The sequence below is a fragment of the Myotis brandtii genome, unplaced genomic scaffold (assembly GCF_000412655.1).
Source record: "Myotis brandtii unplaced genomic scaffold, ASM41265v1 scaffold320, whole genome shotgun sequence".
Taxonomy (NCBI): domain Eukaryota; kingdom Metazoa; phylum Chordata; class Mammalia; order Chiroptera; family Vespertilionidae; genus Myotis; species Myotis brandtii.
This window is the reverse complement of record NW_005362270.1, coordinates 119,687-131,364: the sequence shown is the minus strand read 5'-3', so window position 1 is coordinate 131,364 and position 11,678 is coordinate 119,687. Positions and strand designations below refer to the sequence as shown.

At 37.4% G+C, this 11,678-nt stretch overlaps 1 protein-coding gene across 2 annotated transcripts in view; it reads right to left on the bottom strand.

Moving 5' to 3' along the window:
* Positions 1-11,326, bottom strand: part of TDRD7 (tudor domain containing 7) — a 42,287-nt gene extending 30,961 nt beyond the window's left edge. The window contains exons 1-5 of one of the 2 annotated variants that reach the window (XM_005870626.2): positions 11,077-11,326; positions 8,185-8,326; positions 6,766-6,979; positions 3,345-3,418; positions 456-673 (exon numbers count right to left, since the gene is read on the bottom strand). In XM_005870626.2, the coding sequence (XP_005870688.1) occupies positions 456-673; positions 3,345-3,418; positions 6,766-6,979; positions 8,185-8,326; positions 11,077-11,283 (855 nt within the window). In that variant the 5' untranslated portion in view covers positions 11,284-11,326. The remainder of the gene's footprint in view (positions 1-455; positions 674-3,344; positions 3,419-6,765; positions 6,980-8,184; positions 8,327-11,076) is intronic. The other variant, XM_014543199.1, reaches the window with a different exon arrangement.
* Between the last annotated feature and the right edge of the window lie 352 nt (positions 11,327-11,678).

Genomic DNA, 11,678 nt, shown 5'->3' with positions numbered 1-11,678 from the left:
CGCCAGTGCACAAATTTTTGTGCACCAGGCCTCTAGTATCATATAACAAAATAAAATTTGTTCAGCTGAATGTCTTTAAAAATGCTTAGGAACAAGCATATATAATTTGAGGCTAATAAAAAAAGTTTTATTACCAGTAAGTTCATTATTAAAATGGCAAAGTTAATAAGTATCTATTGGTAGCAGCTCAATACAAAATGGTATACCTTTTATCACATATTAAATGAATAAAAAATAATTCAAAACAAAATATATAAAAACAGCAATTATAACACACAGTCCTTAACCCTTGACATACTTCTATAAGAACAGATGTGTGTTAATCTTAAGGTAAAGATTAATGGAGCAATATTATGTAAAGTGCCTCAGGCTCCCTGACTAAAAGGTGACATGACTAATAACCCAAACCTGAAAGTGGAGGAGGCATCAGGAGGGAGGAATAAGGAGAAACATACCGTGCAAATATGAGGCCAGTGCTCACACTGTTGTACGATTCCTTGATTAAGTTCTTCTTTATATAACTCTTTGTAAAAATGTGGAAGCTTAGACATCCAAATGCCATTGCTATGCTTGTCTAGCATTTCCTTTATGCGGTTTTGAACCTCATCCATTTTGTAAGTGTAAGAGGCAGGAGGCGTGACATTTGGTTTTTCAACAGTCTGATTTAAATTATCTTTAAATTAAAAAAATGATAGAATTAACCAAAATGCTTGCTTTAGCTTATTCCCATTACCTAATGATTGTGCTTTAGGCTTTGTCATACTTCAGGCTTGTGGGGTCTAGGGATTTAGAAGGGAGCAGTATTAGGCAGAGCAGGACCAGGACAACTTCATCCCAAGTTTTAACCATGAAATAACCAGCAGGGTCAACAGCCACCCACAGAGGGAACCTGGTCCCTTTATTTTGCAAGGGTACTTCATCTAATTTAAACATCAGAATAATCTTGCTTCATAAAGAATAATGAAATTGCCTGGCCGGTGTGGCTTAATAGTTGAGCGTCAACCCATGAACTAGGAGGTAGCAGTCTGATTCCTGGTCAGGGCACATGCCCAGGTTGAGAGCTTGATCCCCAGTAGGGGGCATGCAGGAGGCAGCCAATCAAAGATTCTCTCTCATTGGTGTTTCTATCTCTCTCTCCCTCTCCCTTCCTCTCTGAAATCAATAAAAATTAAAAAAAGAATAATAAAACTTATTTAATCAACCATTTTCTAACTGTAACTAAGGAAGGTTAAATTTAGACAATAATGGTTTATTTGCAATACTGAATTTAAGCTATATTCCTCAAGGCATGAAGATAAAGCCTTAATAGTAAGATCAAAAAATATTTTATAAAAAATAATAAACTGTCCAGCTTTTAAGATGTGATCTGTCTTCCCCTTTATTCAAGAGAAAAATAATCTGGCAATACATGAAGTTCAAAAAATGATCCACTTACACTAATCATCCTGGCCTCAGTTTATAAATATAAGGTTTGAAGCACACAGATAACTACTGATTTTTTTTATTTCCCCAATTCATATCATTCAACTTTCATAAAGTGTTGACTAACTCTCTTACTCATTTAATTTTTATTTAAAATGTAGAGTGCCTGAGTTAACATCCTAAGACATTAAAGAAATTTGAGTGTTTACAATAGTTGATAGTTCTGTTTTTTTAGGAACTATGAGATTCATTCCAAATCTTATTTAAATTTCACTGGAATACAGATCAAAGTACTTTAAAAATTACCAACTACAAGCAAAATATGTTCACATTTCAATCATATAGGATTTCTGCTGGGATTCAACAATTTCACTTTAAACTGCCTGGTATAGACACACGGGCTGGTTTGGGGACACTGGCCTCTGAAGAGGCCAGAACGCCGAAGAGCGAGCTGTTCCTTGAGGATGGCTGGATGCTGACTGCTTTACCCACCACAGGGCAGAGACCTAGCCTTGCTGAGACTGTTTGGCTCAGCAAATGAAAGGGTCCAGGGTGCCCACCTAAGTTTCCTATTGAAGGCAGAGCTAAATTATTTAAGTTCTTCCCAAATAATGATATAAAAATACCAGAAAAAAGACGAGTTTCTCAGAACTGGCCAGACCCCATTTAGAGAGTGTCAGCAGCTGATGCACAGTTGGAGTCTTTGCAAACACACCTGCTCTGTGGGGCCTCTGGAGCCACCTAATGTTAGACCAATCAAGGAGGTGACCTAGGCTGTCAGCAGGCAGGCGTGTCCCTTATCACGATACCTGTGTCCCTTATCACCCTCTCACTCATAAGAGGGTAAGACTTAATATACATAAATATGAAACTTAAACTCATAAAATAGTTTCAGATACTCTGCCATTTAAAAGCTGGGACCCTACACCATGTGCAATGACCTCTAAGCATCTAAATATGAATATAAATGATTCCTCAGGTTATAAACTCCAAAAGGTCTGTTAAGAAAACAAAAGATGCATATCAGCTGCCAGGTGAATTGCAATCCTCCTGAATAAGTCCCTTTGGTTCTGCAGGAAAAGTTTATTCTGATTTAAAAGGACTTACAACCAGTCTAAAGGGTATATGACTTTATTGAGTATAGTAGTCATGTTTCAGGAAATGCATATGTAAGAGTAATTGACATAAAAAATCATATTGTTTAATTAATTTCTAGAAGAAATACTGGAGATGTGCTCTTACAGAAAAATGATTTTAATTCAGTAAGAATCACACTTAAAGCAGCAAATCCTTTAAAATTTGTGCAACATAAGTGCTATTTCTGAAAACAGTGTGTCCCTCAGGTGGGGCTATAAGCAGGGGATTTACACCTGGGTTGGAGGAGACAAGATGAGTGGGTACATTTCTAACCTTCAGATTCTTTGACTTTATATTTTGTCTCCAACTGTTTTCTTAACAGCCCCCTTTGGATCTTAAAAGCTGAGGAATCATTTATATTCATATTTAAATACTTAGTAGTCGCTGCATACAGCTTAGGGTCCCAGCTTTTGAATGGCAGAGTATCTGAAATGATTTTATGAGTTTAGGTCCCATATTTATACACTTTAAATCTTACCCTTAATGCATGAGAGGGTGACAAGAGACACAAGTATCTGTGCAGGTGGCACTTGGAATTGAAACAGAGTAAGTCTAATGTGAGGAAGGTCTCAAGTCAGAATAATGATGATATCCTTGGAGGTATTATTTTCTCTTTACATCAATTCAATTCATAACTTAAAGAAATTAAGAAAGAGGGGAGGAGAGAGATTCCAAGCAGGAGAAGGTGAAAGCAAATGTCAAAGCCATCAATAGATAGTTTTCTTAGGGCTTTGAGGCTCCAGAAGCCAAAAATCTATCATGAAGCTAATGTTTAGGGAACGTACCACTCATTTCCTTAGTACAGGTTCTTGAGAGATGTATCTGTAAAGGTGGTGGAAGGGATGCTTTTGGACTAAACCTAAGGTATAAAGAAAGTGAATTAAAATTAAAATAGCAAAGTTAATACCAAGTTTTAAACACTATACTTTTCATTAAAGTCTCTGTGGCATTGAACAGTAAAACAAGTCATTAAAATATTTCACAATGAACTGAAATGAAAATATACCTGATTTCAGCTTTCATGTTTCATATTCACCCAAAGAAAATGTTTTAAAAGCTAAATTTAAACTAGGATTATAAAATAACTTGGAAGTCAGAGTTCCAATTAATCACTTTTAAGGAACAAGCAATACAAAATAATTTTTAAAAACATGCAAAGAATGAACAGTTGAACATAAACACTATTTTTGGAATATAACTAAAAACTGAAAGACTTGCATCACCAGATATTGAAATGTATAATAAAGTTACAAAAATAGTTGAACAGATAAGTAAAATTGTAGAGAGCTTAGAAACACTCAAATTACATTACATCTTAGCATATGATAACAGTGGCATTTCAAACCAGAGAGAGGATTGCTCGAATAAGCACCTAGGAAAAAATAAACAAAGATTCCCCACCTCATACACTTAATAAAATAATTTTATATGAATTATAATAAATATATATAGCAAGATTTTTCCAAATATGAGTACAAAGAAATAAACCACACACACAGACTGCAATAATTTGTGTTCATGTTTGTCTCCCTCACTAGACTCTAAGTGTCTTAATTACCTGTGTTCCCAGTGCCTAAGGACAGTGCTTGGTACATGCAAGGAAGGGTGAATGTTGTAGGAATGAATAGAATGATATAGAATTTGTAGTTGACTTTTTTTTTCTTTCAGCACTAGAAAAATATGTCATTTTCTTCCTCCATGGCTGCAGATGAGAAATCCACTGTCATTAAAACTGGTATTCCCCTACAGGTGCTGTGTCATTTCTCTCTGGCTCTTTTAAAGATTTTGTATTTCTTTAGTTTTCAGAAGTTTAATGATGGGGTGTCTTGGTGTGGGTTTCTTTAGATTCATCCTATTTGTAATTCTCTAGGCTTCTTAAATCTGTAGGCTTATGTCCTTAGCCAAATTTGAGATATTTTCAACGACTATGCCTTCAAATACTCATTCAAGTCCCACTCACTCTTCTCTTTCTGAGACTCTGATATTACAAACATTAGGTCTTTCTTATTTTCCCCATAGGACCCTAAGGCTCTGCTAGCTTTTTCTTACCCATAGGCTCCTCAGGCTTTGCTAGTTGGTTTTTTGGTTTGGGTTTAGTTTGTTTTTTTGAAGTCTGTTTACTCTGCTGTTAGACTGGGAAATTTCTATTGTTCTATCTTCAAGTTTATGGGTTCTTTCTTGTGTCTTATTCATTCTGCTACTGAGCTCATCCGCACATTTTTTTATTTTGATGTTGCATTTTAAGTACTATAGTTTTCATCTGGTTCTTTTTACTATGTTCTATTTGTTTGATGAATTTTCTGTTTTTTTCCCCAAAAATATTGGCAATTGCTCAGAAAACACTTTTATGACAGCTGCCTTAAATTCTTTGTCACACAATTCTAACATCTGATTCATCTTGGTGTTGATGCCTGTTGATTATCTATTCTCATTCAAGTTGTCATTTGCTTGGTTCTTAGTACAATGAGTGATTTTTTTTGTTATTGTATCCTGGACATTAGGACACATGTTAGGAGACTTTGGATCCTATTTAAATGTCCTATTTTAGCAGGCGGTTACCCTGTTTAGGTTTAGCACAGTTCTCCTGGCCCACTTTTGTAGGCGGTGGGCCATTGATAATTTAGTTTTCAGGGCCCTTATGGTACTATTCTGGTCTGGTACATGCACCTGTTGCTGCTGGGGCTCCTGCGTGATCTCTGCAGGTGCTGTCCATGGGAGCAGAATGCACTTCCTGGGTCTGGTGCTGCTAGGTGGGAGGGGCAGAAGCACACTACGCTGCAGGTCAGAGAGCACCAACTTGGGTCCACTATTTAGGCTGCTGGTGGGGCCTCCCATTCAATCATTGCTGGTGCTACCTGGAGATGGAAGGCGCATACCTGGGCCATCCAGTGCCGCTAGGTGAGGGGTAGGAGACACCAGAGTGTGGGGTGGAATATGCTCTTCAGACCCCACAATCCAGAATGCCTGATTTTGCTATCATTTTATCAACTCAATTTAAAAACGGGACTGAATTTAGGCATGCAACAAGGGGAGACAATCATACCTCAGCCACATACTGAACCCAACTAATGCTTCGGGTCAAGATCCAAGTCTTAACTATGTATTTTCTAGATCTTATCCAAATTATAATAACCATAAACAACATTAAATATATACCATTATGGCAAATATTTAAGGGTTACTTTATAAAAAAATGCCAAAATATAAAAAATTACAACCCTTTTACCTAACTTAAAAAATTAATTCTTTCTAAATATTCTAATTATTAGGGTGGGAAAGTGCCTGTGTGGGGGGGAAACTATATTTTGCACAAAATGGGATTTTTGAACACTGAATTAAAGAAATTTGATACAACAAAATTTGTTTTATAAAGGCACAAATAGATGCAAGAAGGTAATACTGACTCATCGATATCAGGAGTTGGCAAACTTTTTCTGTAAAAGGTCCTATGGTACATATTTTAGGCTTTCTAGGCCACTGTCTCTGCACTACTACTGAACTCTGCAGTTGTGCAAAAATAAGCCCAGACAATACAGAAGCAATGGGATATGGCTGTGTTTCTATAAAACTTTATTTACAGAAAACAGGTAATAGGCTGGGTTTGGTCTGTGGGTTGTAGTTTGCTGACCTGAATGATCATATAAAACCTTTAATATTCAGAGTCAGAAAGGAAATTTGAGATTGCCTAGTTAACATTTTCACTGGACAAATGAGGACACCACAGCCCCAAAAGATCAAATGATTTCATTTACTTCCCTTGGCAGCATCAAACTCAGACTTTAAAGCTGTGTTATTATTGCCAATCCAGTATTCTGATGCATGGCTATATTATGCAATTGTATAATTATGGATTAATTTCTGGAACACAGTCTAATGTGCAAATCAACAGATTTTATTTAAAACTTACAAAATGTATTATAAGAAAGGTTCTCAGAAAAAGTTGTAAGTTATACTGAAATGGCATCTTAGAAAAATTTGTGAGAGCTTTTAAAATGAATTTCATAAGGAGGGATTACAAAAAATGTAGAGAAAATACAGAACGGAGATATTCAGAGAAATACATTCATGCAGCCATGAAAAGTGGATTTACAAATAATGATGCTACATACAAATAAACTTACATTAGACAAAACAAAGTATATACATTTCTAGCATTTGTTATCCTAGGTTCACTAAAGTTCCTTTAGCCCAACAAAGAACAAATACCTGTTGTTGGTAGGCATGGTCACATGCCTCTGCATGGGAACACTTTGGAACACTTCACTTCCAACATGTGTGTGTGCTGTGTAAGGTGGTAATTCAGCCTCAGGCTTGACTCCAAGAGAGTTTCCTCTGTCTCTTGACAGAGCTGCATTAGGCTTTCTGCTGATGGAAAAATCTGAAGAAAATCCTGGTTGTCTGAGAGTTGCTTTTGGTTTTCCTATGAAGTTAGACATACAGAATGGAATCACTTAGCTTCCCCAAACCCTAGTTTCATTATGTCACTCCCCTGTCCAGATGTTTTCTGCAGGTCTCTAATCTCAGAGCAGTATGTAAGAACGTGAGGAAGTTGCCACTTGAGGGCTGGTCAGTAGGGGAAGAGTAGATTGGTGAGTATTTAGCAGATGAGGTTCTTCAAAATATGATTTCATCTACTAGACTAGCTAGTTACTTTCCCTCTACTTACCAATTAATACTTATTAGCAACCATCTCATGTTCTTACAAATGTACCACACTCCCCCATATTTCAGTCCTCCATCCCCTCTCCATCAATTTAAACTCTTTCCATCATTTGAAGTCTGGGTTCAAGTCTCCTCTTCAATATGAAGCCCTCCATTGTCATTCTCACGTAAACTGCTTGCTGTGGCATTCAGGCATCTACTCTTTTTAAAACTGAATTTATTGGGGTGACATTGCTTCATAAACCATACAAGTTTCAAGTGAACAGCTCAATAAAACATCATCTCCACACTGCATCTTGCGCCCATCACCCCAAGCAAAGTCCTTTTCTGTCCCCACCTTTCCTCACTTTGCCACCTCCACCCACCTCCAACCCCCTTTCCCTCTGACTATCATCACCTCTGTCAGTGTCTATATGTTATATATGTCTATAGGGAATTTTGTTTAATCCCTCTTCCTCCTTTCATCTAATCTTTTGTATTACCACTGAGCTATTTCTTGAGAATTTAGTTTTAGAACTGATTATAAGCTCCTTGAAATGAGTACTCAGTAAACACAGGCTGAGCTGCCTATATAATACCTCTGTCTACCATATAATTCATATTTTTAAAAAAGAGAATTTATACTAAAAGGCATGATTTGCTAAATAATACATTAAATCATAGGTTCTTGGTTCATCCAACATGCTGGATGAAGCTTTCCTGCAAATAATCTAAAAGAATAACACCACATTTTGCTGTAAGTACTCTCTGTTATCTCACACTGAGTAATTACTTCATTTAGCAAGTCATGCTCATCATGTTCACTTAATTTCAAATGAAAATATTAGCTTCAGGATTTCACCCTTGACATATAAATGTTAACAGATATAAGTTTATCATGAATATAAGCAATATTCCCAGAATTCCATATGTCAGTGTATTCATAAACAGGCTTAAAATTTTTAGCATGTGAAAAGATCATACCTTCCAGAAAAAACGGCATGGTTTTCTTTACTCTCATCTGACAATTAACTTGCCGCCCAGTCTTTCTTTTAGAGCTCCTCTGACGAGCCACAAGCTGAGCAATTCTTGCAGTTTCTGTGCAGGCCACAGCATAACAGGTAGTCTATTCATGAGAGGCAAAGTGAGAGGAGAAACATTTCTCAGACACACCGGTGCCTAGAGGCCATATTTTTTAAAAATATATTTTTATTGATTTCAGAGAGGAATAGAGAGGGAGAGAGAGAAACATCAATGATGAGAGAGAATCATTGATTGGCTGCTTCCTGCATGCCCTCTACTGTGGATCCTGGACATGTGCCCTTGACCAGAATTGAACCTGGGACCCTTCAGTTCGCAGGCCGATGCTCTATCCACTGAGCGGAACCACCTAGGGCTAGAAGCCAATTTTTAAAAGTGGATCTCAGTGAGTTTACATGTCCCAAATCAAGCTGTATGCAAATCACTCTCTTCTTGATCACGTTGAGCAGAATTATATTTTCTACATAGAAATCAAGTACAGTCTAACATACTGAATAATCTTCCTTGGTTAAATTCAAAATTTTATTTATTCCTTAAACAGGTATTTATGAAGCATCTACAATGTGCTAGGTACTATGGGAATACCAAATGAACCAAAAGAAACCTGTGGTCTACACATATTATCTAACATAATCTGTGAGATATATTTTACTCTATTTAATACGATGGGAAAACAGAGGCTCAGAAAAGTTAGCAACTCATCCAAGTCACACAGCTAGGCTACCTGAATCCAAAGTAGGTACTCATAACTGCTATGTTGCACTACCTTTCAAAGACCACTAAATCCTAGTCTTGCCACTGCAAAGATTAGCTGGGTGATTTAGGGCAAATCAGTTAACCTCCCAATCTCAGAATTTGCAGCTATAAAAAAGGGTTTTACAGGGCTTAGATCTGGGGTTTTCAAGGTGTTCAGTGGAGCCACAGGATTCCATGGAGTTGCCTCAAGGGCCTCACAGTGGCAAGGTGTGAAGGTTAGGCAGGCCAGGACCCTCTGCTCCTACTTAAAACAGCAGCTCAGCTTTTTATCTTAAAAAACAACAACACAAAAACTTGTGCAACATATAGGCTATTTGAAAAAATATTTGACAAAAGTATGTAGACCATTAGGATTAGATGATCCCTAAAGCCCCATCTAATATGTAAGTCTTTGATTCTAAGTTGAACTCAAGAATGGGAAAGCAAAAATAAGCCAAAGCATGTTCCTACTCTTTGGCCCAGTATTTCTATTCCTGAAAATATGTTACAAGAATATAATTCAAAAGAAGAAAAAATTACATACCCAAATATGTGCAATAGGGCCTATTCTAACAGTCAAAACCTGGAAACATTAAAAATGCCCCAAACAGGGAAATAAAAGAGTAAATTATAGCTTAGTAACTCTATGAAGCATTATTAATTTATTAATTCATTCAGACATTTTATCATTCATACATTCAACACATTTATTAAGCACCAACTATTAGGGATGAAAAACAATCTCTCATCCTCAAGAAACTGATGAATGAAAGAGAGAAGGACAAAGAGACTAAACAGAAAATACTGTGTCAAGTAGGACGTTGGATGTATTACAAGGTGCCAAGTGAACAGAAAGGATGGCTTAAATCTCTCTAGGAGAATCAAGAATGCTGAAGAAAGTTTTATTATTAATATAATATTTAATTAATTTATAGCTGCTCCTTATAAACATTATTACAGATTAGGTGAACCTCCCCTTTGACCACTGCTGATCCTGGGACCCTTTTCCCTCCTCTACCCAATGCCTCCCCTGTGCACTGCCAACAGAGGAACAACTATAATAAGTTTTGGTGAGAAATACTTCATACATGTTTGATGTATTTACATTTATAGAAATGTACCCAGAAAAATGTACTGGTTTGAGGAATTGGTGTTTTTGCCTGTCTTTTGGGTAATGGTTTGTCCATATCTTCCACACTGTGCATTGGGCAGATACCAAGAAGTGAAACTGCTGGGTCACAGGGTATGCACAAGAAAAAACTTACTTGCTACCATCAAATTTCCCACGTTATACATAAAATACTCTCCCAGAGAATATAAATATGAATACATAATATTATTCTAGAGAAACTAAAGGATTTGAATTATGGAATAATATGATCACATTGGTGTGAAGGCAAGACCAGGCGAGAGAGAGAAAGGACTAAAGACAGGGAGAACGGTTGGGAGGGCCCTGTAATAATCAAATGCTAAATGATCAATTAGGGATTGAAGTGGGGTCCAGATAGTAGGAATAGATATGAGTGAGGTCAAATGATGAGAATTTAAAAGCATCTGTTAGTCTGGCAATCAGGAGGTCAGTGACCTGGAGAAAACAGTTGTAGCAAGTTCATAATGGGTGGGTGTGACATTTAGGCACTTAAGATTTCCAGTACAGTTACTTTGGATATTGAGACTGAATGAACTTTAACTTTAAAATTTCTTATTTAATATGGTTAAAATATTATTATTTTTACAACAAAAGAATTTGAGGGGTTAACCAAAATAATCAGAATCTAGACTGTGCTTTTTTTTTAATTCTCACCCGAGGATATATTTTTTTTAATGAATTTTGAGAGAGAGAGGGAGGGAAAGGGAGGGAAATATCCTGAACACACCCTGAACAGGGATCAAACCTGCAACCTAAGTATGTGCCCTGACCGGGAATCAAACCCACAACTTTTTGCTGTATGGGACGACGCTCCAACTAACTGAGCCACCTGGTCAAGGCTTAGCTAGCACTTTTCACTTTGACTTCTATCACAGTGATGAGACTGAAAGTGCCAGAGAGGAAATTAAGAACTGGTGTGACTTTTCTGACATGCACAAGTACCCCCTTACCTCACCAGATCTACTGGTCTCTATCCTGACCACTGCTGGCACACTTCTCAGATAGGCTTCTAGTGACGGGTAACCTAACTGCTTGAAGGGGATCCAGTCTCCAGTCAAGGATTTGTACTCTCCTTGCAGCCGAGGCAATGCTATTCCATTCTTATGAGACTGTAGAACAGCTCGTAGCATTTTTGAAACCAGATCTGCTTCCAGCATCTTCACCTATAAGAGCACAGTGCAAGATTACTGTGAGATGACTCATTAGCCTGTGATTCAAGTAGATTTTCAGAGTTTACACTTGTTAAGACTATTCGATAAATTGTTACTGGATACTTTCTGTGCTATTACAATAAAGAGCAATAACTGCGATGGTAGAGAAAAGCACAGCATGTTAGGAGGACACAGGAAGTCAGAAAGCCACAAAGACTAGCCTGTGAAGGGAAGATATCAGGGAATGTTTCCCAGATGAGGGGAGGCCCGAATGGAAGCCTAAAAGACAAGATGGAATCAGCCAGACAAAGAGGAAAAGAGTGTGTGGAGGGGGGGTGGCCAGGGGGATGGAGAGGTATCAGCCCCAAGTAAAGGAAACAGAACGTGCAAAAGGCACAGCA